The sequence below is a fragment of the Cygnus atratus genome, chromosome 9 (assembly GCF_013377495.2).
Source record: "Cygnus atratus isolate AKBS03 ecotype Queensland, Australia chromosome 9, CAtr_DNAZoo_HiC_assembly, whole genome shotgun sequence".
Classification (NCBI taxonomy): domain Eukaryota; kingdom Metazoa; phylum Chordata; class Aves; order Anseriformes; family Anatidae; genus Cygnus; species Cygnus atratus.
In genome coordinates this window covers 14,048,132-14,076,076 of record NC_066370.1, presented here as the reverse complement: position 1 = coordinate 14,076,076, position 27,945 = coordinate 14,048,132, and the positions used below count along the sequence as shown (strand labels likewise).

The 27,945-nt window shown below is 35.9% G+C and overlaps 1 protein-coding gene across 4 annotated transcripts in view; it reads left to right on the top strand.

Moving 5' to 3' along the window:
- OPA1 (OPA1 mitochondrial dynamin like GTPase) overlaps positions 1-26,372 on the top strand; it is a 53,061-nt gene extending 26,689 nt beyond the window's left edge. For all 4 annotated transcript variants that reach the window (XM_035544437.2, XM_035544435.2, XM_035544436.2 and 1 more), the window contains 10 exons: positions 313-478; positions 1,053-1,205; positions 1,703-1,811; positions 2,396-2,475; positions 3,804-3,944; positions 5,015-5,131; positions 6,447-6,540; positions 6,992-7,102; positions 23,758-23,849; positions 24,371-26,372. In XM_035544437.2, coding sequence (XP_035400330.1) covers positions 313-478; positions 1,053-1,205; positions 1,703-1,811; positions 2,396-2,475; positions 3,804-3,944; positions 5,015-5,131; positions 6,447-6,540; positions 6,992-7,102; positions 23,758-23,822 — 1,036 coding nt within the window. In that variant the 3' untranslated portion in view covers positions 23,823-23,849; positions 24,371-26,372. The remainder of the gene's footprint in view (positions 1-312; positions 479-1,052; positions 1,206-1,702; positions 1,812-2,395; positions 2,476-3,803; positions 3,945-5,014; positions 5,132-6,446; positions 6,541-6,991; positions 7,103-23,757; positions 23,850-24,370) is intronic.
- The last annotated feature ends 1,573 nt before the right edge of the window (positions 26,373-27,945 follow it).

Sequence of the window (27,945 nt, the reverse complement as noted above, 5' to 3'; positions counted from 1 at the left end):
CCCCACCTGCCATGCATATGGACACACAGTTTGCGTGGTTATACTGTTACAGTTAAAAGGTGCAAGGAACCCTTATTGTTCAGTAGTAGTCAAAAGTGTTGTTGAACTGAACTTCTGAAGCTGTCTTTTCTACCAAAAACATTGTGTAGCTTTGTCCTTGCAAGTGGATTTGGGTTGAAGTTGTGCACTGATGTTAAGGAGTATTTCCTGTGTTCTATAGTCCTTTGTCAGTGTTTCTAAGAAATTGAATGCACACCCTTTAGACAGTTTTGTTTTGGAAGCCATCATAGATATTATAACTTTCTATTTTAGGGAAGAGATTCTTCAGAAGACATTATGGGAGAGGGTATCTACTCATGTGATTGAGAATATCTACCTTCCAGCAGCACAGACAATGAACTCAGGGACATTTAACACAACTGTGGACATCAAACTGAAGCAGTGGACTGACAAGCAACTGCCTAATAAAGCAGTAGAGGTTAGAATTCAAGTGGATTAAGATATTTCAGTTCTGTAAATAAAGTTGTGCTTCATTTTCCTATTTACCATGTCTTTTATTTAAAATTTAAAAATATATATCTGTGTAAAGTCTGTTAAAATGCAAGCATAGGTCCAGAGAAGTAAATTGATGGTTTGAAAGGCTATCTGCAGTTCTTACCAGCTTACATGTCAGAGAAAACTAGCACAGTCTTGATGTCAAGAAGAATGTAGAGCATGAACATCATATTTTGTTCTTCTGACGAATTTCTCTGTTAAAGACAGGAGGAAAAAAAACTTTTAAAAGCTTAAACAACTCCTTCAAACTAGGTATGTTCATATTTTATAGATTTATCCAAGTTTAACAGAATTTAACTCGCTCCATAATGAAGTAACCTTTAGTGTTGACCTTGTAGTAATGGATAAGACAGCAAAGGAAAAGTCAGTGACTTATGCTTGTACTTTGCTTTCAGAATGTATGCAAATTGTTGTAGGAACTGTAATAAATGTTTCTTTACAGCTTGGTGCATGGTATAGTGGTCTGCTTCAGTAGGTGTTGTCTTCTGACTTTCTAGGTTGCATGGGAGACGTTGCAAGAAGAATTTTCCCGTTTCATGACAGAGCCAAAAGGAAAAGAGCATGATGATATCTTTGATAAACTGAAGCAAGCTGTCAAAGAAGAAAGTATTAAGCGACATAAATGGAATGAGAGAGCAGAGGATAGTCTGGTATAATGTAGTGGGTTTTTTCATATTGTTGCTAAGTGCTGTTGAAATCATTTGACATAAGTTGCATGTTCAGTATCTTTGTATTCTTTAAATGTGAGAATTGTTCAGTATTAGCTTATTTGCTCTGTTAAGTATAGCCACATAAAAAAACAATGTTCCACTGCCATTTTTATAGACTCTACTGTCTAGAGGGATTTCATGTTGTTTGTTGCATTTTTTTTTTTTACATTACTTATGCTAGGCTATACCAAAGGGTCAAATTAAAGGCACAAGAAAATATTTTTGTTAGTGCTTTGAAAGCTGCCTTTTGAATAAATCATGTGTGTCCAATAAATGCTGTTGGTTTAGACATCAAAAGGTGAAGAGGATATCAGAATTAATTCTGTGTTGCTATATTGCTTTTTTTGTGGTTGTGTGGTTTTTTTGGCTTTTTGGTTTTTTTACTAAATCCTGAATAAATTACTTACTTTATGCTAAAAAGGTGTTCTGTATTGCAGCGAGTGATCCAGCACAATGCCTTAGAAGATCGGTCGATATCTGATAAACAGCAGTGGGATGCAGCTATTCACTTTATGGAAGAGACGCTCCAAAGTCGTCTCAAAGACAGTGAGTTGTGTGATATATTCTGGTCGTGTTCTTTTTAATCTGGGCCAATTTTCTCATCGCTGCAGTGCAAGATTTTGTATGTGTACAACTGAGATAGTAGAGACAGTTTAAGGTGGCACTGATACTGATGCAAATACTGGTCAAAATACAGCCTGAATAAGCTGGTGGTGCTCTTCCTTTTGTAATAAGTAAGGGAGCCAGTAGCTAAATGATAGAGAGATAGAGAATCAAAAAACGGCACAGAACTATGTAAGAGGATTGCATAAATTCAGGAAAATAGTTGATCCAATTATGGTTATCAAGCATAATTAATTTTGATACAAGTTGCAACAAGTATGATTTGAAACTCATGACTTGAAATATGGAAGCTGTAAACAACGCTGTCTCAGTGGAGGGATGACATGTTTCTTATATACTTCCTTGAAATATCTACCAGCGCCCATTGGCAGTCATTTTTTAATTTTAATAAAAGATATCTGACTTGTGGCACAAAATATCTATTCTTCATCTTGAGTCTATTTTTAGAACTATAAATTTAGCTGGTTGCATATATTTCATGTGATACTACCATGTTTCTTTTGTAGCTGAGTCTGTTATTGAAGATATGGTGGGTCCAGACTGGAAAAAAAGGTGGATGTATTGGATAGGCCGCACCAAAGAACAGGTAAAAGAATAGGGACTGGGGAAGAATATAAAGGGAAAAAAATAAAGTTAAAAAATAGAAATAAAAAAAATAGTTCCTTACATTTAGAAAACTTTGATTATTACTAGGTCAGTTTTCAAAAATACCAACCCTCTTCACAGAACTTATGATTTCAAAAACACTCTTAGGTTTAAATACTTTGCAATTGTTGTTGCTTTTAATTAAGTTTTAAACATTGCACCCTCTAGATTTCTATATATTTGTTTCATCTTACAGATAGATACTGGTTTGTAAACTGTCTTCTATTCTTCAGTTGAATTACATCTGTACTATTATACTATTGACCTGGATTTTATTCTTTCAGTAGAGAGAAATTGATGAAAACAGGGTAGAAGTCACTTTTAAGCAGAAGTCTTATGCAGTTTTCTATCGTGCTCCATTTGGATTTCATTAATATGTGACAGCATTATCACTGGTGTTGTCACAGTTGTATCTTCTGATTGACTGTTTTCATCATAACCTCTCTTCTCATTTACTCCTTTGGAATTTGCTTTTTTTGAATTTAAATAGCACCTTCATTTCAGTGCCCAGTGATGATGGGCTTTTTATGTTACTTTTTCTAGATATTTCTCAAACTGAATCATACTTTAAAGAAATAAGTAAAATTTAACAGAATACACTAGAGAGTAATGTTTCAGAGGAAGGAGTTTTACAGTCAACTGTGCAGCCAGGTATGGGAGAAAGGCAGTCATTGCAGCCTATCTTACTTGAATTTAATGAACAGCAACTTAAAGATATGAGTCCAGTGAGCTAAAGACCATGAAGACTTCTTGCTAGCTGATAGGCAAAGCTGACAATTCTCATTGGTTTCAGAAAACCTATGGTCTGATTTTTGTTTTGATTATTCTTTTCCTCCTCCAGTTAGAATCAAAAGAAAACGGCACAAAATTTCATGTAAATTTTTGGTTGTATGTCTACTGCAGGGGGCAGATACAGTTCAAAACTAAACAGGAGTTTGCAGAGCAGCAGAATCATTTAATTAAACACATGAATGTGAACCACACTAGCTGATATTCCTGAAGGGGAAAGGTAGCTAACAGCTTTGATTTTTTTCTAACCTTCCATTCCTCTTCTACATTTCTGTGCATAATGAACAGAAAAAAGTAGACGATTAGCCATTTATAATTAGTCTCTATTAGATGTCTGTACACAAATAAACTTTTGGATCACATAAATGTAATAGTGTCAGAGATATTTGACACTGGCTTATTAGGAGATAGTTTATTGAGGAGGTGATTATGATCTCCAAATCTACAATAATCAGTTCCAACTAATCATTCTTATCCTAGAATATTCGTAACGAAACAAAAAATGAACTCGAGAAGTTAATCAAATGCAATGAAGAACATGCAGCTTATCTGGCAAATGATGAAGTGACAACTGTCAGAAAGAATCTTGAAGCAAGAGGAATAACAGTGGACCCCTGTCTGGTAAGATGCCATTGTGATAAAACATATGGAAGCTCCCTATGAACATTTGGATGTTCTTTCTAGATAGTATACAAAAGATTGTGTCTAAATACTGAGTTTGTAGTCCAGATGTTTGCTGCAGATGTTTGCTAAATGACTGCTTGCACGCAATTCACAGACTTCTGTTGGCTGTCAGACAAGTGCAGTACAACACTTTGGAATCTGTCAGTTCAGACTGAACTCAGAATCTGCTGAGTTCTCACCAGCAGCACAGGCCTGAATTGTGACAAGGCTTGTTTAAAATTATTGTTCATATGTTATACAGTGGAATCAAGGCCCTTATGAGCCAGATATGATAAAAACATGTTGCACATTCCTAAGCTTTCATTGTGGTTGTATATACAGTTCATAACTACATCCAAGAGAGGGGAATTTTGTAAAAACACTTGCAAAAAGGCAGTTTTATTAGAGTGCCCTGAGGGAATGTAACGTGGGTTTAAAATGTTCTGTAGAATGATTTATCTTTTTGCAGTGTAAGGCTCTTAACTATAATTAGACCTTTTATCTAATTAAAGATTAATTTTTAACTAAGTAAAAATTCAAATAGTAAGTAATAGATGTGGATATTTTAACAGTGATTTTTTTCTGCAGTAACTTTAGCTACATTTTCGATATTCATGCATGTGTTTATTCAAGGTAGAAAAGTTATTTAAATACCTGTTGCCTGTTTCTTATATAGCATTTATCATCTCTCATTTTTAAAGGTCAGCATAGTAATCCACATCTGCTGTATGAGTGCTAAGCAACTAATTTTTTTTTAAGAGCCTTGTTTTCTAAGTGTGTTTAATTTTGAAGAACTGGAACATAAATATGGAGAAAATGAAAAAAAGTTAGCCATTTTTGTTTACATAAGACCCATTAAATATTTCTCTGTGCTTTAATCTGGTTTAACTAGCAAATTAATTTGCATGACTCAAAAATGTATTCTCAATGTTAAGATGAAGGTTACATCATGCCAAGAGCAGCATAATTTGTCATATTCTGTAGTATATAATTTAAAAATATTTTTAAGTACTGTTTTTTTTTTCTAGATAAAAGACACGTGGCACCAAATTTATAGAAGATATTTCCTGAAGACTGCTTTGAACCACTGCAACCTTTGTCGAAGAGGTTTCTATTACTATCAACGGCATTTTGTGGACTCAGAGGTAAAATGTAGGACTGATACACATTAATGTTTTCCCTTAAAATTTTCAGTTAAGTTGAAAACATCCCACAAATACTTTAAACTAGTCTAACATTTCTTTTGTATCCTTTATCTTAATGTAGCTGGTAATCTTGGATGTTTTCTGTGAGCCTTGTGATTTATTAAAATTCCACCCTGGTGGTAATTATATAAAATGACCACTAGAGGTCACATACGAACTCAGCATCTGTGAATTTGTCAATGTGCATTGAAAATACACTGTTAAAAGCAGTATTGTACGTACAACTAGTGATATCTTGTTGGCATCCATTTTTTCCACTTTTACATTGATATTTGTTTTCTTTATCGGTGCTAAATGTTCAGAGAAAACATTAAGTAAAGGTGCTTTTATGAAATAAGCATGGTAAATAAGTGTTTAGAGTCGATGCTTGGAACCCCATGTGATCAACAGGGGAAAAAAAACAACAACTGGAGCTTACAACTGCCTGGTTGTAAATAATTATCTTTTCTGTTAAACGACTTTCTAGTTTTCTGAAGCCAAACTTGTACAACAAATGACAGTATGCACAAAGTAACACAAAGAAAAGAATATGCAGTTTTTTACTTCTGCATTTTAAATCAAAGAGAAATTACTGAAAGGGTGGAGTTCCTGACTTTCTGTGGAGTTTTGTTTTGCTTTTAAATGAGAAACAACTATCCTCATGGAGCTAGAAATCTTTACTGCTGCAGAAATACCTTTTGTCTCTGAGAGACAAGAGAATGAGATTGTAGGGTAGAGAGCTGACACTCTGTGATGTCTAGCCACCTCTTCCTTTTTTTTCTTTTTTTTTTTTTTTGTCTTTTAAGGTGTCCTTAATGTGATGTTAGTTCTAGCGGGTGTAGAAACTGTCTCTTCTGTTGTTAATTAATACAGCCCTTGCTCCAACACTGTCTTCAGAAGCATTTACCAGGCAGGGAGTTACAATATGGAATTCAGCTGTTGTCTTTCAGTGTGTTGTGAACAAGTGTGGTGTTTCAGTGGGTATTAGGTTATACTCACAACCTTGTTTATAGGATGTGTAAACTTTATTATATCCCTTCATATGTCAGTTTCTGTTGAAATTGAAATTAATAGATTGAAAGGAGATACAGTGTATTAAATAGGGCTGATATGTTTTTTAAGATGTGTATTTGGTATGTTTCTTTGTTACTTCCAGCAGTTATTCTGTGGTATTTTTATGCGAGATCAGGATGTATATACATATACATAGGGCCTTGTAATGGTAGGATATTTACTGGAGATCGGAGGTCTAACAGTACGACTTCCTTCGTTTCAGCTCGAATGCAATGATATTGTCCTCTTCTGGCGAATTCAGCGAATGCTGGCAATTACAGCAAATACGCTGAGGCAGCAGCTTACTAATACCGAAGGTAAGGCTCACAGTGAATTGAGGTGTTTGAAATAAAAAAAAAAATGTTTAAAGTTTTTTAGCATTCCTCTAGCTCTCTGTTCCTTTCATGCTCAGCATGACTGGTTGATTTTTATGTCCTGGTTGGGTAATTAAAGAATGTAAAGTAACTAAAATTTGACATTTCATTTACATTAAATTAGAGTGATTAATGATTTAACAGCATTAAATTAGAATGATTTAATGTAAATGGAATGTCAAATAATTAAGATACTTTCCAGTTTAAAGTATTTTCAGCTTATCTGATATCAATTGTCTATTTTTCCAAGCAGAAAAAAAATCAGTAAATAGTAACTACATTTTTCTTTCTCAAGTCAATGTTGCTATATATTTTAATTTTAAAATATTTGATATTTTAAAAAAATGTAGTTGCAGAAGTGCTGTTGCTTACCCGTCCTTTGTTTTTCCAACAGTAAGACGCTTGGAAAAGAATGTAAAGGAAGTGCTTGAAGATTTTGCTGAGGACAGTGAAAAAAAGGTTAAGCTCCTAACTGGCAAAAGGGTCCAGCTTGCAGAGGATCTCAGTAAGTACCTGCTTTATAGTCTTTGGGAAGTTGCTTGAAGTGAAACAGATTCTGACCTCTGTCCCTATGAATGGGAAAGTAAGGTTAAGAACACCTAATGCTATGTGGCTCGTTCACATACTAGTGTTTTGTAAGTATTACAAATGGATTTTTTAAAAAAAATATAGTCAGATCTTACTGATTTAAATGTGGACATGGGCAGTAAAATGTGATAGAAGAATATAATTTACACTAGATGTATGCTCACTGATATAAATACATTGCACCAGTATATTGAGAAATATAGTTAAAATACAGTGATGTCATAAAGGGTGGTTGCTGTTTTTCTAGTACAATATGGTTAATCCACACCTCTGAGACCTACCTGTGTCTGGGTCATTTGGTCTTGACTATATAAGGAGGATTTGATCACATGTACTTTTAATCGTTGGGTGCCTCCCACAGATAATGCTGACGCATTTAACGCAGATTAGTTGGAAATGCCTTTGACTTACTGATCAGCTGTTTTTAGTCCTTGCATACAGAACAAAAACCTGTCAGCTTATTAAACTGAGATGACCGTTATATTAAGAGACAAAACAAGGAAGAAAATCTAGCAGATTTAACCTTCTGGAAGGACTACAGTTAGTGTAGTGATTTGAGTCACTCAGGAAGCCTTACGGAGTTATGTTGTTAATATATTAAGTTCTTAAACAGTGAAAGGTTTGAAGGGGACAATCCAGGCTAGGGTGCTACTTGTGCTAGCTACCTCTGCATCCATTGAGGTTTAGACTGACTTGTAGCTGCTGGGGCTTCCTCTTGCACATGCATTGTTTCCTTGGCAGCGTTCTGCTATTGTTCTGTGAGGCTTCCACTCAGACCCTCTCTGTACACCCAGACTGGCAGGAAAAAAAAAAATGTTGTGCAAAAGGAGAAAAAAAAAGGTTGTGATAAGTAAAATCCATGTGAATACATAAATATGTGTGTTTGGAGATCGCAGATTGTTATTATTGAAATCTCAATCAATTACAGTATTTGTCCTTTAGAGTGTGTTGCTGTAATAGTTTGGAATTGTAGGTAGGAGTTGTAGTGAATCTAGGACAAATGATCTGTCTCTTAGGCTGTTTAGTCTCTGAAATAGCTAGTGTGACTATCTAAGTTTTATTATAGGTTCACAATTCTCTCCACATCCTGTATTGCTTTTGAAATCCTGTATCAGCCTTCTTGCAGCCATTCTTTTGGATGGAAAGTATTTTACAAAATAAGGTTTCCCCCTTCCCTTCCTGCCAATGTTGAGGTAAAACTAGTGGTGACCTGTACAGCGAAGCATAGATATTTAATGAGGTAATGATCTCCTTTTATTACTGAACAGCGCTGTTTGCTTTCTGACAAATTGACTTGGGATTTTTGTGTTGTCAGTTTTGCTTCTCACCAGCATAAGGAACAACCTTCCATTTCAAAGCAGTAATGGCTGGAGTTTTTATTTTATAAACTCAGACTAGACCTGTAGGAGCACACTGTCTGTGTGATTATAAACATAGGTATCTGTGCTTTAGTACGTATGCTTCAACTTTGTAGTATATATTTCATAAATTACCATCTAGCAAAAACACCATCATTGCACCGAATTTCTTTAGATTCGGGAGATCACAGATCCCAGGTACATTTTTCTAATGAAATAATCATTATTCGGTGCAAAATGATGTATGATGACATGCTCTGTTTTATTGTACCTATGGGAAGATTTTAAAACCACCACTGATTAGCTCTGTTAGTCAAATCAGCAACGTTCTCTCTACTTTCTGCATGCTTTTATTGCTAAGTGGTGATAATTTTTATGGACAAATGACAGGGAAAGGGGATTTCTTTGCCTTTCCCATAGTGAATAGAGTGCTTGTCTGTGTTGCAGTTTTTTTATCCTCCCGAGTCAGACTTTGATAGCGTAATGCATTGAACTCTCAGGTGGCTTTACAAGTAATTTCATTCTTACAGCATTGAGTGGTGATCAGAACTCTGCTTAAGGAAAGTCGTAAGTCCCACAATGCACATTCATAAAGTATTTGTATTTTAATTAGGAATGGAATGGAAGGGATCTACTGTGTCATAAAGCCCAGTCTCCCTCTGTTATAGACAGCTGTGTTTATATAATCCATCTTGTTCATTTATTTTGAGCTCCATCTTTAAATCGGTTGACTTTTGGGGGCTTGCTATTCATACTGAAAACCTGTTCCAGTATATCATTCCTCTGATGGCTACAAACTGTCTTTTATTTTCCATTGTAAATTTGTTAATATGAGGCTCTGCGTGTTAATAGAGTTTCGTATCAGGAAGCTCTATAAACTCTATCTATAAATCTAACTTCTTTATATACCTGAGGTTGGGATGCTTCTTTTTGATACTGATGATACGGCAATCCTGCCTTACTTCTGTCTGTCAGCTTTTTACTGTTGAAGCACTGAAAGTGTTTTATTGTTTGTTCAAGATACTGTTTGATGGCAAACTATTTATAACATGGCAACCCAATCTCATAATGACAGCTCACATAAGTATCAAAATTTACTTCAGCAGGTTTTGTCTGTATTCTGCATCCTGGAATTGTATTTCAGCCCTCCGTGAATTTTCCTTGACAGCCTTTAGGTCCTGAGTCTTGCTGCCTTTCCATGTTTATTTCAAACAGTTTCTGACAAATTACATGTTTCGTAATGTATTGAAGGTTTTCTTCAAATAGAGGCCTTTATCTGTTATGGGCTCCTCCCCAGGAGTATCATTTTGATACTTGTGCCAGTGAACAAATACTAAGTTTATGGAAATAAAGAAGCCCTGCGACTGGAGACATCTGGAAGAAATGGTTCTAAGATATAAAAAGAGGCAGAGCAGAAGATGAATAGCTGAACTGGGAAAAAGTGACTTTAAAAACTTTTCAATTCCTCCATTCTTACAGGTTAATAGCTTTTGAAAGAGGCCTGCAGTGGGTGTACCCCAGAGTCCTGCCCCTAGCAGTGGGCAGGTATGGGTACCTAAGGAAAAGCATAAGAACAGGTTAAACATACAGCAATGCTTCTCTAGTGTGGTCTTTCAGCATCTAGCAATCTGTGGTTCCAAGATTTCCTAATCCTGAGGTAATATCTTTGTGATTAATAGCCCTTCGTGATTTTTTTCCCCCTGTGAATTTCTGTAATTGCTTTTTGAACTCATGTAAACTTTGGCATCTGCAACATCCTGTGGCAATTAGTTCCAGAGTTTAACTACACATTGTGTGAAGAAGTACTTCCTTTTGTTTGTTTCTGAGCCACCTGCCAGTTTCATTTGGTTTTCCTTAGTCCTTGTACTGTAAAAAACATTCAGTAATCTTTCTCCCTTCATTTTTTGTGCCTCTTATGACTTCACAGATGCTTATGCTACCAGCACTTGCTCTTCTTTTTCCTGGGCTGAAAAATTCTTATCTGTGTAGTTGCTCCTTGCAAGGACAGTGGCAGGGCTGATTGAAAGCATGAAACACTCTTTGTAGTTCTACTAAAACCTGTTTGAATTGAAAGAGCAGAACTGCACACAATATTTGAGCTGTACCTGCCTTCTAGATGTATACAGTTATATTATGATGCTTTCTGATTTTTATTCTGGTCTTTTACTAATAATTAGTAAGTCTGCTTCCTTTCTTGACTGCTCCTTAGCAATGAGCTGATGATTGCACAGGGCTACCTGTTACAACCCCAGGTTATTTTGTGAGAAGTAACAGCCAGTCCAGAGTCCATCAGCCTAGTCATTTTCCATGCTATATTCAAAACTGTAGAGACAGTTGAGATATGTTTGTTTTGTTGAGGATGTGGAAACAAGAGGAAACTGCTGTCTGTCTCTTACTTGTATAACTGGGTACTTGAGGCATATTCAGCAATCGGTAGGAACCTCTTCTAATGTAGTTGTTTACAATCTCCCTCACAATTCTGGTGCAATATCTGTCTCGAAGTTCTTCACTGAAGTCATCTGTCAGTTGAAAATCGTAGCCAGATCTTTCACCCCATGTTGACTTATCAGCAACAACAAGATTTATATTTGCTTTCCGGTTGGTAGATGCTTCTAGATTGTGCTGGCTGCCAAAGGACAAAGTATTTTGATATGAAACTTATGTTATACAGGACTTGGTATTTTGCTACATGCTTAGCTAAATCGGTATCTTAAATACATCATGTGCTAGGTTCTGTAAGAAGTAAAATAAGGTAGAATGAGCTAAAAGTATTATGGCAAACATTAATCTTTTAAAGGAGGATTTCCGCTCATAAAAATGTCAAGACTGCCTTATGTTTATTGCATGCTTTAAGGATCTGCCTGTGTCGTCTTTTTAGCTGTTTTGTTCGTAATGGAAATTACAGAGTAGTAATTTTAGTAGAAATATTCTGTAGTTCAGAGCAAAACTGACTACGTGAATAAATCTTAACTTTCTGTAGATTACTGCTTAACGTGGCTACTTTTGTTTTTGTTGAACTCCCAGTGAAGGGCTTCCCAGAACTATCTGTTTTCAGAATGCCACTCTGCTTGGACTTGCTTCTTTTCTGTAGAAGGCCAAAGCAAGCTTCCTCAGTAGCATGAACTCTGTACAGTAGTTCAGTTGCTTTACACCTTTTCCAACACAAGATGGCAATGATTGACCTTTGTGGGAGTGGGGAGGATTAGCATGGCAGCAGAGCTGGTGCCAAGCCTCTTGTCCCTGGTTACTATTTCTTGTTTTTTGATGCATGCACATAGCATACGCAGTGGGCATTTGGTGCTTGGATAAGTTTGTTGTTTTTTTTCTCTGGGGGAAGATGCACTTGCCTAGCCTTGTCCCTCTTGTTTTCCATGTTCTGATTTATTTTTTTTGTTTTTCTTTTATATATGAAGATTACAATTTATGAAGATTGTAAGGGATGATAACTTTTTCTCAGATATATAATTCTCGTTAGCAAATGTATGGCAAGCTTTAGTTTAATAAGCTTTGCTACTAAATAGCTGTTAAAATCTGAATACTTTAATCATTTCGGGAAGGAAATGGGATCTTCCAGCATTTTATCCTAAATCTGAGCTACAATTGCAGTAGCATTTAAAACATGCTAGATGGTGCACGTGTTCATTGTATACTTAAAGTGGATCTTACTTTCAGGCCACCAATGGGAGCTTTGCCATTTACTTCACTGGAGACAAAATACTTTACTGAGCCTAAGAAAATATACATGTGATCTATCTTCCCGTATTTCCTCTCCTTTGTTCCTTTCAAACAGCTAAACTAAAATGCAAGGGAAAAATTTTATGGAAAATTTATCGAAAAATTATTTCTGTACAGGATAATCACAGTAGGACGCACAGTACATGCAAAGCATCTTTCCTAGGCCAGCATGCTATTCATCCAGTGTCCTGTTTCCTCACAAGCTAAAAAACAGAGAAAGAAAACGCAGAACTTCACTAAATTATATGTAAAACCATGTGCATTTCCGTGGGGTGAGCCACTGGCAGAAAGTGGGAAGGAGCTTGCAGAATACCTGTGGAAATGTGGAAATTTGATCCAGAAATTACTAGGTGTGAACGTGAAGGGGTCAGCCTCTGAGTTCATTTGTCAGTAATATTGACACCTGTACAGGTGTCCTGGGCTAGCTGAGACTTCATTCTGCACAAAAGCCTTTTGAAACTTTTAAGTAGTGAGCCCTCACACGAAGAAATGAGAGTCCTTACCTTAGGGCGATTTGTTTAAATTCTGTCATACATTTGTAATGTGTAAAATATAACAATTTGTGGAACTTAATTATTTTCTTGTAAAGGATAGAGCATACAAAAACTAATAAACCAGTGTTGTAGTAAAATACTTCCAAGTTTTATATGTGAAGACATTACTTTAGAGTCCACACATAAAATCCTTACCATATTACTTCTTGTGTTGAATCCCTTACAGTTGAGTGCAAACCTTGCAGTTGTGCTGTGCTGCATTCTGTTTTGCAAACGGTCTTTGAGCATGAATGATTTAATATCATGTACGTAATAAACTGTAATGCAGTTAGCTAACAGTAGTTAAGGTTGGTACTTTCAAGTTGCTGACTCAGGATCTGGGATTTCTGTGATGTATTTGGCTAAGCTGAGTGGGCTCTCTTGTGTCTGTTGTATGTAGCAAACTGATTTAGATCCAAGTGAATCTCCTTTTTTCATTATTCATTTATGCGAAGTTGAGGAAGAAGTCTGTGAGCAGTACTTTGCAGATAATGACTTGCTCTGTGGTTGTTGTTTTTTGGTGTTTATTTTTTTTTCTCCTTTCATTGCTCTTAGCCGCAGAATAAAAATGCTATGTGAAACTAATCCAATGTTGTGGTCATTACTGTAGCCTAATTAAATTTCAGTCCTTTGAGATGACTGTCAACAGTATTTTGATTTTACCTCTATCCTACGTGACATTGTTGATTACATATGCTCATGACTTAGCTTTGACTTGGCTTTCTAAAGCCTTTGCTTCTCTTTTCTTTGCTGTTATGGGCTTCACCTTTTTAAAAGGTTAAAAGTTTCATAGGGGAAAAAGCTCAGCTGTAGGAAGAAAGTTCTTCTCTCAAATGGGCATATATCAGATAATTTCCCCTAGAAACCAAAAGCAGACAAAACAGCTCAAAATGCAGCTGTTAGTAGTCTTTAAATCAATGTTTAAGGTACTTGTTGAGAAGCAACATGGTTTTCAGTGTTTACAAGAGAGAGGAATAAAAGGTATAATTTTTAAGATATTTGAGTTAGAGCCCAGATGTTATCCCCACTGCACAAGGGATTCTCAAAGGAAGGCATAGAAAAAAGGAAAGCATCCTAGGAAATCCAAAGGGAGGAATAATTTTTTAAGAATCTTCAGAATTATAATTTTGTGCTCTCATTTTTTCCATGATGCCTAACAATTGTTTGAGAAGCTACTGCAGTAAAAATGTGGTCACTTCATAGTTGTGAGACATTTCATAGTAAGGCAGCATTTCTTCTTTTGCTCCATTCAACTGGTCGTAGCAGTGTTCCTGAGGAGCGTGTAGTTACAGTCTGATCCTGGGCTGACAAGCTTGCACCAGGAGGTGTTGTAGCCTTCTGTTCACACAAAATCAGAGTGGCCATTTCTCCCTGGGAGTCATCAAACACATCTTCAGGCTCCTAATAAGCATGTGCGGGGTAGCTGCTGTCTTCACAGTCCCCTACCAGCAGCTCCCACCAGGATGCTAGTATGGCCTGCATCTTTTCAGAGGCTGATTGTCCCTTCGAACACGTTCATTTCTGCCCACATCTCAATCAGTCAAATAAAGTGCTTGTGTGGGCCATATGTGTCTAATGAGTTCAAGATTTACTGGCGGCAGCCCCATGCAGGTGGCAGTGTGATTCCTGGGCTCCGTGTGAGCCCTGTAGAGGACCTGGAGCTCCATGATGCAGAAAGTTGGGGGCAACACGCTTGGAATTGGTTGGTGCCTTCGTGTCTTCCAGTTCCCCTCCTTTGAATATGAGCAAGTCAACAACATGAAACTAAAATGCATCCTGTTAGTTTAGTAGATTTGCTAACTTGCAGTTACTAGGATAGAATGCAATTCAATTGTTTTTCACATGGTTATTGATTTTAATTCCACGTAAAGAGTTTATGAAATTAACCTAAGTGTGCTTTGATATGAAAGACCCTGGCTGAATGTTTTTTATTTTCTTTAAGTTCTGGGGCAGCTGCACAAAACTGACGAATTAGAACCAGAAGAATGTGTAGGATGGTCTCTGTCAAAGTGCAGATAAGGTAGTTCCTGCTTTGTATCATGGCAGAAAGTGCTTTAAAAGCTGCATCTTCTCAGAGAGGGAAGTAATCCTCAAGGGAGAACATCCATCACGTGTAAACCTCCTGTGATGGAGTGATGGTTTACTTAACTTAAGAATCCCAGGTGACCAAAGTGCGTCTGCTACGATTCCTTGAAGTTATTGATGAAGAGTTAGGCACTGGTGTCCAGGTTCCGAAACGGGTGCTTACAAAGTTCAGCGCATTTGTCACTGACTAAGCGAAGCCTATCACTTAAAGTTGACGTTGAAAAATGATGATAAACTGCCGCATGAGTAATGACGTATTTAATCCCTGTTAATCTAGACCTATGCCTAGATCCACATTTCTGGTAATCGAGGGCCATTTAATTTTTGCCAAATTTAATTTTTTTCCTAAAATGCCCTTAACGATGCAATGATCAAAATATTTAATTGGATGCTATTTTTTTTTTCAGAACTGGTTATTTGAGGGTAGCTATTAATCAAGTTTTAAGTAAGTACTTATCATGTAGGGATTGCTACTTGTGGAAATGCAAAATTTTAAACTTACCGGTGTAGGTATTTGCTTAGAACTAGTATGGGACTGTGGAGTGTTCACTTCAGAACCTGAAGAAATCAGTGAAATGGGTGCTATGCATTTTTAATATTGTAATGGATTCTACTTTGCTTCTAATGTGGAACTGTATACAAATAGATTAATATTTTCAGTTAGGAATGATAATAAACTAAGAAACTCATAGCAGAACAATTTGTTTTTCCTCAGAACATGATGACAAACTTCATTTTTGATGGTCATTAACTTCATTATTATTGTGATCTAAAAATTTATCTCATCACAATCTAATTTTCTGATAGAGTTTCACATAAATATTCCTGATAGCATGTCAGATCATTATTTAACTAACTACTGAGTACATTTTATTTTGGGTGGAGAACCAATGTATATCAGTTATTTACACTGTTACAGTCTCCTTACACTTTTATAGCTCCAAGGGTACGGTAGCATTTACATAAGTAACTTACATTTATAGCTGTATGTGTCTTTTCTGCATCAGTTAGAAAAAAGTAAATTATTTTACAACATTGGATGAATCATTGGGTAATATTTCTGGTTTGCCTTTACCTTCTACTTTTTGCCATTTCCACCCAAAATAATGAGTGACATCGTGTTCTGATACATGCTAGGTTAATTTTCTTGATTTTGAAATGAAAACTGTGTCTGTAAGTCTGATTCAAGAGGTGAGTCTGTTTTATGAGGTTTCCTTGTCATTCTGCTGCTAAGCTCCTTCTAGCTGTCCAGTAGGCAGCAAAACTAAATTCTGTTGAAAGATAGAGTTATTAGAACAGTTTTAATTAAAAATCTAAGGTAGAGACAGAGGACTGGAAGGAGCCCAAGTCCTACCTTGCTACTGCAGACATCATGACTCTCATAAACTTGATTATTAATCTTTATTAAGCTGCATTTGTACATTAAGCTAACCTTAATGGCAGTATAGAAATGTATACTAGTCTCAAAATGTGGCCTCACATTTTGCAGTGGTAATATTTAGTTTCTTTTCTGTAGACAAGAGGGACTTGTGTAATAACCTGTAGAAACATCTTGTATAAAGTCAGAAGTCTGCTTAGTTGTCACTTCTGCTTCAGGCACATACCTCTGCTCTATGTTCCTGCCCTGCCAGGGACAGAAGGACTTCGTGCTTGCCAGTATGAAGAGCCCTGGGGACAGCTCCAAGAAATACAGTGAGCTTCTGTTCTGTTTGGCTGAGGAGTAGGGAAACATGTTGTCGAAGCCATTTCATTAAGCTGCAAAGGTCCCACTTGCGAATCTGGGGCAGCTATAGGTCAAGGCATTGATTGATTGGTAACCTACAGTTTCACCAGCACAATGCACAATTCCCATTTCTGGTGCTAAAAAGCATTATTAGTAATGCTAAAAAAAATGTGGCAAAGCTCAATACCTTGTAAAAATAGCTGAAGTGTTTTCAGATTAGGTTATCTTCTACTGCTGCCTCGTTCTCTTTAGTCTGAAATAAAAGTGGTAACTGATAGCTTTGCTCAGATAAAATATGTAGGGGGAATATGATATTAATACTTGCAACAGAAGCAACTTCAGTGATGGCAGCTTTGATTTTTACTTTTATTTTTTCTGTCTAAAATGACTTAAGATTAAAATTTTATTAGGTTCTTAGAACAGGCTAAATTTACAATCTAATTGATCTTTTCCTGCTTTAGAGGCAGATTCACCTGTAAAGAGGGAAAAGAAGAATTTTCAATTTGTATGTCTTTGTAAGAAACAGTTTCTCTGTTTTCTCCTATTAATGCCATGCTAAAGGAAATTTTTCAGCCAGGTCAGTTGCAGATGAAGTCATATCTGTGAAAATGAGATTCTGACTGACCCTTGGAGATCTTAATAGTGGTATTGAGAGAATATGACTGGTGCCTTCTCTCATTCTAGGGTTTAAAATAAATATTTCTGAGAGGACACTGAAATACTGTCTTTATTTTGTAATGAAAATATCTCGCCTGATGCACTTCAGTAGTTAGAGTATGTCTCTGTCCTCATCATCGTCTTTCTGGGACTGATAACAGGAGTACACTGATTTAGATGTCGTGTGGATTAAAATGCCAGTTGGCTCAGGATGGCAAAGGGATTTAAGGTGGCAAGTAGAAGGGTTGTAACTAACTCTGAATATAATGATGGGTATATGTCTGAGAGGGGAAGCCTGATCCATAAATGTATTTACAAAGCTTAGTATCAGAATTACCCCATTCCAGTGAGCATACTTTGAAATCAGAATTTTTAGAAAGAATTCAATTAATCTGGCGGTAAATTCAACTCTTACTACAGATTGCAGTAGGTATAAGAAACATGGTCATAGCGAAGGCAAGCATCAGTTAGCATCTTCATTCAAACTGCTAGTAACTGAAGAGTATGCTAGCTGTTCTCTGCAAGCTTGCATTTTAAAGGCTGTCTATTTCTAATGATTCAGGGATTGACTACGTGAACTATTATAAATTCCATTTAAACTTTGCCGAGTTCTGCAGTGCTTTTATTACACTAATGAGCCAATTGTTTAAGAATCATTCACATGATTCATCCTCCTGTTCAGCCTTTAAAAAAAAAAAAAAAATGCTGAAACTCTCTTGACAAACCAATATTTATAACAGTTTGACAGCAGGATGAGGAACAGCGTTTGTCTTTGTAACAGCTTAAAGAAAAGGCCTTTCCAGCACCCAGCCATGCAGTTACAATCTTGACCTCTTTCTTATGCTGGGAACATACATAGAGCAGACAAGCAGCACCTCCCGTGTGTTTTCTTGACCCTTTGACTGTCCATTCACTTCCCATCTGTTTTGCAGCCTTAAAGGAACAGAGGGGGCCCTCTACTTATAAATCTGTCTTTGCAGCTGATAAATGATGTTGTGTCTCTTTAAGGGCAGCCTGGGTGGTTTTGCCGTTTTTTTCCCTCTTAAAATTTTAGCTTTCCTCTTGTCCTCAACCAGAGGAAAATATGGTATGCGAACAAGAGGAAACCGGCAAAAAGTGCAATGGGTGGTTTCAAAGGATTGTCTAAATTTCAGCAGGACATGACCCTGCCCCAATCAGTGAATTACAGGACCTGTTAGACTGCGGTGGAGTGAGCCAAGAGAAAGCGTGTTGGTGCAGGTCTGGTAACTGTGGCTGGAAAGCCTGCTCCTTGGGACGTTATTTGGAGTGCCTTTCAGCACACTGCCTCACGCTGTTTCAACAAGAGGTCTGGCTTTTGCGTGGCCTTTAGAAAGTTCAGGAATGTGGTGCAAATGATTGAACATCAGGGAGATTTTTTTTTCAGTTCTCCACCTGGATGGTTGTAGGGGGTTGAGTACAAGTATGGGGTCTGTGTCTTAGGTAGCCCTAAGCGAAAATTCAGCTTTCAATAGGAAACTGTGGAACGACATTTCCAGCTTTTAATAGCGTGCTTCTGGGCATCCTGGTGAAATCTGACTACAGACTGGGCTTTTCTTTTTGCTGGAGGAAAGATGATGCATTCACAGCAGTAAATTCAACATTTTTGCCACTATGGTTAATTAACCATAACACACAAGTAGCACAGCAAGCAGTGACAATGTTTATAGGCAATGAAGGGATGAAGAAAGGAAGATTTAAAAAAAAAAAAAAAAAAAAAAAGGCAGAGGATGGGGGCTAAAACCTAAGTAAAATCCAGGGAAAAAGGAAGAACCATGAGCTTACAGATATTGAAGCCATGTAAGTATTAGTCAGAAGTAGAAATCACTTTAATGTAGAACAGGAGGATTTATAATGAAGTATTAACAAATTTTATCATGCCTTTTCATGCTATGTGCTTCATCAAAGTACAGAATAAAAATGCATCTCTGTCCCAAAAGAGTTTACAATTTTTCTTGATGGTGCAACTGAAAATCATTGCCATATTGGCAGACATGTAAACAGGGGAAAGGGAAGCATTTTGATTTGCCTTATATAACAAAATCCTCATGCAGTTTTCTCCAAGTTGTGAGACAGAGAGACATGGTTATCTTTAAAATTCTGTGCTAAATCCACTGCTTATTTACATGTAAGTATGTTTGATTTGAATGCCTATAATTTCATTTATTTTTAGAAGCATAAGCAAGACCAATTTTGTGGAGAGAGGTCGCATCTTATAAAACCAATTAATGCAGCTGGAAAATACCTAGAAACCTTTTTCTTGCTACGTAAAGTGTTGTTGAAATAAGTAACAAGCTTTATTTTAAAATTTGTTTAACACTATTTTTAAGATTATTTGACCTTACTTCAGGAGTTTTGTTTGTTAGATTTGATATTTTAGTTGTTTCACTTTAGCAGCGATTCTCTAGCCTCTGTTAACAGCCTCAGCTGTTAATTGGTAGATGGCCTGCAACCAGTGAGCAAGCAGTCCTCGTGAGAATGAATATTTGAGTGGGTTTTCTTCTGAACATCTTATGATGTTAGAAAAGCCAACTTTATCTGTGGCTGTGGGGTTTTTTTGGTGTGTTCAAAGCCTATCCGAATCCTAATTACAGATCAATTAGTCTGGGTTTGAGCCTTTTAGATCTAGTATCACAGAATTAATGAAAAGAAAATGAGTAGGTAGCAATATCATTTCTTATGGAGATAAGGATAGACTGTGCATGAATGAGGATTTCAAGACATCCGAATAAAGAATTTCCTCATTCTGTCAGTGAAGTTTTATGGGATATGGAAGGAGGATTATGGGAATATTCACGACCAGATCAAGACGCATAATGAGCTGATGTAAGAACAGCTTATCTTTTAGGTAAACACAGGGTAAATGGGAAATAGAATAGCCATTCATTGCCCCTAGGCCTGTGAATTTTACTGGTCTGAAGATGGAGAAAAGGGTTCAGTTACAGTTATTCTTCATTGATACCATTTGATTTTTTTTATCACTGCTTAAGTGTTATTTATTTGTAACTTCAATTCTGCCTCAAAACTGTCAAAGACACTGTGTTCTTTCTAGAAACTATAGTGCATATTTAAACTTCTGAAATACCATATAATTGGAGTACTTCAAAGCCTTCTGTGATACTGGAGCACAGCATAACAGTACTGAGCTAGTTTAACATGTTACAGAAGTTGTTTGCTAGCAAGCTGAATGCTTTTAATCCAAGATTTACTTCTACATGGAAAAACACAATCAGAATACACAGGAAGGGCAACAGGTCACTTAGTCTGTCTCATAATTACCTTTTGTAGTAAGTGGTCTTACCTGAAACCCAAGTGATGTTCGGGGTTTGACATGTTCATACATACTTGCAAATTAAAGCACTTTTTTTGAGGAAGTTTTCAATCAATAATATTTTGGTGAAGCTGTCAATGATAACCCTGCAAATCTGACTACACAGATTGTGTATTTCACAGAGAAGAGAACTGCATCCAAAAACTTCCTCAACTACAGGCAGGTAAAATCTGACTCTTGAACTGCAACAATACATTTTTGTGGCAAATGCAGTGTCATAAAGTGCTGGGGAACCTACTGGCATCTATCCCAGAATTGCAGCCCCTGCACTTGTACTCTTCAGAAAAGTTCTGCCAAGCATTTATATTTACTGGTTTATTAAGATGTGTGCAGTGTCAATGCGTAAGTCTGCAGTTCCCCTATTTAAAAGGTAAGCTGATTTAACATAGCGTTTCTCTGTGGTACAGAATGGACTTGTGGGGTCAATCTTACAGGTTGGCTGGTATCTGCTGCTGCAGGAGGCTTTCCTACTGCTAGGAATGCAAGGCATAGCATGAGTAATTGCAGCTATTTGGCAGTCATTGTAACTGTTGTTTCTGAAGAATAGCTAGCATGTTTTTTCAAAGTATTAAATTACCCCAAGACCTCGTAATTATTACAGTTAAGCAATCATTTCAATTCCGTCCAAGTATAAAAACTAATAAAGTTCTCATAATATGGAGGCAATTTCAGTGTGTATGTTCTCTGAGCAACCACAGCTGATTCAGTACATTCTGGTGGAATAAATATTTGCTATCCTGTTATTTTAATATGCCCTAATCAGAAAATTAAAATAGCTTTTGTTGGCACAAACCTTTTTTTTTCAAGGGTGAAATAATAATTACAGATTTTTGCTGATGCTATTAATTTTCAAGACTTGAATATTTCATTAGCGAGGAGTTGAGAAGGGAAAATATTTACATTTAATACTGCTAAATCTGCCTGCTTTCGCTGAGTCTAATAGTTTGATCAATATGAAAAGAATATTTGGGGAAAAATGTACCAACTTATAGTTACTATATAAATACATATATCCACTCCAAAAACAAAGCTATTAAACAACATGAAGAGACCTTCTGGACGGTGAGATTGAATCTCCAGTTATCACTGGCAACTGCTGCTCATTTTGGAGAGGGAGATACAGGATTAACAATTCCCAAAAACGTGTTGACTCTCTCCAAGATAATAGGACACTTTTTTCAAATGTTAATTTTGTAAACATACGCAGCATCAATATTAGAAGCTGTGCTAAGCAGCTGCCTAATAAATGCCAAATTATTGTTTTTGTTACATGAGAGGTTTATATCCTGACATGCCAAAAAAATCAAACTACTTTTTTCTGACTTAAGGATAGCAAACAAATACTTCAAACTTAGTGAGAAGAAGTGATTGTGTGAATTCCTTTTTTTTTTTTTTTTTTTTCCATTGGCAGCGTTCAAAGGTTGTCTCTGCTGAACTGGATCAAGACTTTTTCTGCTAAAAAAAAAATTTAAAAATCGGCTACTGCTGTTCTGTAACTTCCAAAAATACAGTTTTCACCCTCAAACTGACTGTAATCTTCATTTAATATCAAAGTACTTTAAAAAATGAAGGCAGCTGAAACTAGAGAAAGTTCTTTGGAACCAGAGTGTGATTCATGCTCCCTGTGCCTCTGTGCTGGTAGATAAGCGCTACTGGGGAAGGGGACACTGAAGTGTTGAAAGTATAAGTGATTTGCCTTTCATCACCTAAAAATTGCATGATAAAGATGTAAGTTAGAGATTTCTTCGTTCCCATACAGGCTATTTTACATATTTTATTAAATGCTAACTAAAATTCTGTACTTCTGCTAGAACAGGACTACAGGATTTTGTTGAGTTTGGGTATTAGTACTGCTCTAAAATGGTTTTCGTAATTATCCGTGGGATTGGCACTTTGTTACTAGATGAACTTCTAGTTCCCTTGCCTACATTCTTGTATTCCTGTTTGAGGACCTACTTCTTTCTTCCATAATGCTTATGTATCCCCATTTAAGGATAATAGCTGTATTTTTTGTTCTGTTTTGCTGTTATTTCAGCTCAGCAAAGCAAGTTTATAACGTATGGTATTGGCAAAGAGAAGAAAACATTACTAGAAGATAGATTTAAGAAAAAAGGAAAGAAAAAGAAAAGCTCAAACCTTGTATATCAAGCAACATACAGGTTTAATCCAACAGTATTTTTTTATCTTGGAATGTGGGGGAAAGGGGAGAGACAGGACATTTTTTACATGTTTATTCTCATTGGACTTATTTTTGTCTGTCCCCCCTCTCATTTTTCTGAAGTGTGCTATTTTTCATGGCTATAATCGCACACAGAAGGAGCTTCAATGAGGATCTGGTGAGAGAGAAGGAGGAAATCTTGCAGGCTTTAGATTCCAGCTAGGTTCTAAACCTTGCTTCATGAGTTGTTTAATAAATCAAATAGGCTATATGATGACAACTATTGTGTGGAATTCAGAAAAGAGTGGAAAAATGCCTAAAATCCTGTATTTTTCCCAATGTTACCTTTTTATTCGTAGTAGTTACTTGCAGTGATGTTCCAGTCTTGTTTTTTGTTTGTTTTGTTGTTTTTTTTCAAGAAATAAGCTCCCATCTTTAGTGTTTGTATAAAATAAGGTTCTGCCTACGTCCATCTGGTTACTACTGATATGCAAGGAAATAAAGTGTAAACGTTAAACATTTTTAATATTGTATATGCCCTTTTGTATAGGGGTATTGAATACTGTTGTTTGGTTAGTTCCCTGAAATTCACCATTCCCTGAAATTCTGCCTGCTGAAAGGTCGCTTGTTTTTAACTCTTTTTAGGATGATTTGTGGTTTTTGTGACACTTGTTGTAGATAATAAGGATATTTGATTAATAGAGAGGTGGGTTAGTGGACATTAGTTAAAGGGTAACAATTCCCTACATGTAACAGGTGTATGGCACTTCTGCTGTGCATGAAGTAATGGAAGTTTCAGGGTTTTGAAATACAACAATATGGGATTTCTTTGGTAAATTATGGAATTATTAGCATGATAATCATGAAATGTATTTGTAGAAGTTCTTTGTTCAAAGGGAACAGTTTCATTTCTTCTGATGTGGAAAAATGTAAGTAGCTAGATACTTAAATGACCATCTTTTTTATTTCTTCAGAAAAAGTTCGGGAAATTCAGGAAAAACTTGAAGCTTTCATAGAAGCCCTCCATCAAGAAAAATAGATTTTAGACGAACAATCGTTCAAGCAGGTAATCATGTTTAGATCATGAAAGAATTATTATACTTTTCTCATTGTTCAGTATAAAACAATTATTCATGTCTCTTAGATGCACATGTTTTCATAAAGACCTTGTGAAAATTCCTTTTATTTTATTCCATTGCATGGCTACTGCTGCTTCTTGCTTCTAATCTGCAAAAACTATAGTTTCAGCTTTTACACCACAAGTGAAATTTTATAGAAATACAATTAATGGCTAGTTATTCAGATATTGTGAAACACTTCAAGCTATTTGATTACTCTTGGTTTGTTATTTTTGTCCATGTTAAGAGAGAGGCTGTATTTAGCTGGAATGAAAATTAAGGAAGCAATTTTTTTGTTTGTAAAGCATTTTGAAATCTTTTCCTTATAGGCACTGTATATTGCAAGCAAAAATAATATACATTCAGGTCACTTACAAATATTATTCTTCAGTATTAATTGTCAAAAACAAAAGCCTATGTGCTGTGATGTATTTGCATGCATTTTAAAATAATCTCCTTTCTGTTTCAGAAGCAACTTTACACAAGAATGCAGCCTTTTCCAGGATACCTTGCACAAAGAAGACTGAATAAAAATGGCTTTTGTGTCCCATTCTGTTTCCTATCTTTTGGGGAGCATCCTGAAATGTTGGAGGAGAAAGAAAATGTCTTATGTGATTGAGAAGTTCAATTAAAACCTAGCTGCTTTTTTAATTTTTGAAGCTAAATGTATACAGCAGAAGAATCTGACTTGTGTCTCAGTGAGATAGCCTGAGAGCTCGCTGAAGTTGTACATTTAAGGTGTTTTTTTTTTTCCTGATAGGAAAAAAGGCTTTCGTTTTTGGCATCTGTCTTGTACAGTGGAGCTGGATCAGATTGATGAAGTGATTTTATCTGTTGTTGGTTTTTTGCCTGCAAATGATCCTGAAAGTTTGACGTAAAGTTTAGTATTTGTATGTACATTAAACCACCCTTCCAAGTCATGCCACTTCTGTTTGTTAAGCTGTGTGTTGAAACCATCTGTGATCACTCTGATACAGAATTTAAAGCATGGCATTGAGATCTTGAGAGGAAGTTGTGGATTTTGTTAAAATCCTAACCTCCTGAGAGACGTCATCCAAGGAATTCTTCTAGTGCTTTCAAGTGAAAGTACAGACTGCTATTCACTGACACCTTAAAAGGTTTGGCTCAGGAAATAATGTCAACAGCTGTTCCTTTTACCAATTCTTTCCTAATACATGTTGTTACTCTGAATCATAGCCGATTACATTTCATTTCTGGGATTGCACAGACTTTGATTTCCTTTTTAACTCCTCTCTTCCCCATAGGTACAAAGTAAATTGATTACATGGAAAATGTAGAAAGATACTCTGTACAACTCCAACTTGTCCAACCTCCTTAACTAAAAAAGCAAAAATATAATTAATTTAATTTTTCTAATAGCTACTCTAAGACCAAAATCACTTCAATATAGAAGTTAAACAAAAGGTCCATCCATACCCACTTGATTTCTATCATTCAATACAGTAAAAATAATCAGTAAATATAGTCTTTTTTTTTTTTTACTGTTTTAGTTTTGCCATAGAAATGTCACTTCTGACAAATTTAGGCATGATTTAGGCTCTGTGTCATAGGTGCCTGGTGATTAATCACCACAGTGTTTTTCTGCCCACACTTTGCAACAGATGATCTGGATACACTTCTGAATGCTTCTGTGGAAGAAGATATCAGGCTTATTAGGCTTACAACAATTTGTTTTTGCAGTTGTCTGATTATGAAGGTTGAAAAAATTGACATAGCTTTATTTTCCTCTCTTGAAAAGGCTATTGGTTTTTGAACTTTCGGCAATTAAAAGAGAGGTTTCCAAATATTTTATGACAGATACTTTTTCTGTTTGCTCTCACTGAAAAACAGAGAACTTTGGTAAAATTTTCCCTAAATATTCAGACAATAAGGTATTTACTCCCTTGTACAAAAAGTTAATATAGAGCTATTCATAAAATGTTGTTGAAAGGTTAAATATTTCGAGGTGATCTAACTATGTTTGAGGATTTTTTGTTTTTGTTTAAAACTGCTTTATGAGAATGAGTTTTTAAGGATTGAAACAATGAAGAAAAAGCTTGTATCATCATCATTTTCTGACAGTAACTTTAGAAATGTATGTTTGCACAATTGTGAAGACAGAAGAGAGATTCCATAGGCTGTATAGCAAGCAAAATAAGTCTGTACTTGTGTTAAATTCCTCTTTGTATTAAAACAACAACAACAACAACAAAAGTTTTGCATTACTTCAAGAGATCACTGTTTGAAACTTCTGTGTAATGTGTAAATGTTGCGAAATTTTGCATCCAGTGGTCCAGCATTCATCTCTTTCAGTGTGATGTTCCTATAGTTTTAGTTCTGACTTCTCTGTGCTGCTCATCTAAGACTTAGCATGATGTATTCCATGAAAACTAGGTATTTATTGAATAAAAATGTAACCGAAGGAAAAATAAAATGTGGGTTTTGAACACAGTGCTATTGCACCTAACTTACGAAGTCACTTTGGCCTTCTTTTTCTCTTTTGTTAAGCTGTGAAAATGTATGCTGGAAGTTAAACATAGTTAGTGGGACAATGGTTTTGAGAAATATAGAGTATTTAGTTTACCAACCCATGCATGAATTCAGAAAGTATATCTGTTTTTTTCAGATGAAGAAGAATACTAAAAAATTGATTGCAGAAATACTGTAAAACTCTGATATGGAAGGTGCTGTGTTTTTGCTCCACAAAGCTTAAATTGCAGACCTGCTTATCAGGAGCAGTAAAGAATTATAAGTCTGCAGTAATTTGATTTCATGATTAGATTCAATTAACCAGAAGTGATCTTGGCAAATAAGGAGGAGGTAATTTAATGATGTTTTTATAGGACTTTACCATAACTTTTTACTTCCTCTGACCTTGATATAAGTTATGCTTAAATCTAGTAAGTTAGCATCAATTAACAAAATTAAAAATAGAGTTGGTAAGCACTATTAGCGAGACACTTTAAAATTACTCTTTGTAAGGATTATCGTAATAAATAGTTAAATGTAATCATGTTAAGCAACATGACAAGCATGTGCTGTTACACATATTTTTAGATAACAAACGCAATTATTTGAACTGTCTTTTAAGATTTATATGATACAGAGAAATGTAAGTCATTCCAGACTGTGGGTCTTGCAAAATCATTGTAGCCACACAAACCAGTTCTGAAATTAGGAAAATTAACGTGTCAGATTATTTTCCAGTAAAACTACAAAAACCTTCTTTGTTTATTTTTCAAATTCAGGATGTTTTTCTATATTACATAAACTACCATTGTAGTCTACATAAAGCAATTTGTCTGTTATAAGTAGCAAAGACTAATCTGTAATTTCTGTGGTTTTCTAAGTTTTGAGAGGGAGGCATCAAGGAGTGCAGATATCATTATTATATAAGTGAATATCATTATTACATAAATGAATATTTCATTTCCAAACCATGTTACTTATGTCATGTAGGTATGGTAAGATATTTCAATTTTCTATAAACTGAGTTTATGAGCCATGGTTTAAATATTAAAGGCCAAGGATATTTTTTCTGTCATTTCTTCAAGAAAAGGGCATGGATGGTGCTTTTTCACATGTCAACAGAATTCTTCCTTCTTAGTGGTTTCAAGTAACCTCATACTAAGTTACCAGACCATGAGACATACGAAAAATTTGGTAAGTGCAGTAAGTTAGAGGGTGAAAATGTCAATCAAAACCCTTATTCCAAACCTACTAGTATGTTCTATTTCAACATTAAGGATCATTTTTTCTGAGTCTGTTTGAACCTAAACTGAGTTTTGATCTTGTATTCCCAGAGCTAAGGTTTAGAGCACTGAATTTTCATGTTTCTTAAAACTTAACTCCAACAGTCATATTAAAAGGGCACAAGAGATTTCATTGCTTCTGTTGAGAAACGTTGAAATATGGAATCTAGAAATCTGACCCAGGACCCTTTGAGTCATTTAAAACTCTCCCTTCTTGGTAGAATTTGGTTCTGGAGATGTTTGCAGGATCCTTTTGCCAGAGAAGGTGTTGCTGGTCTGTGATGATCTCCGC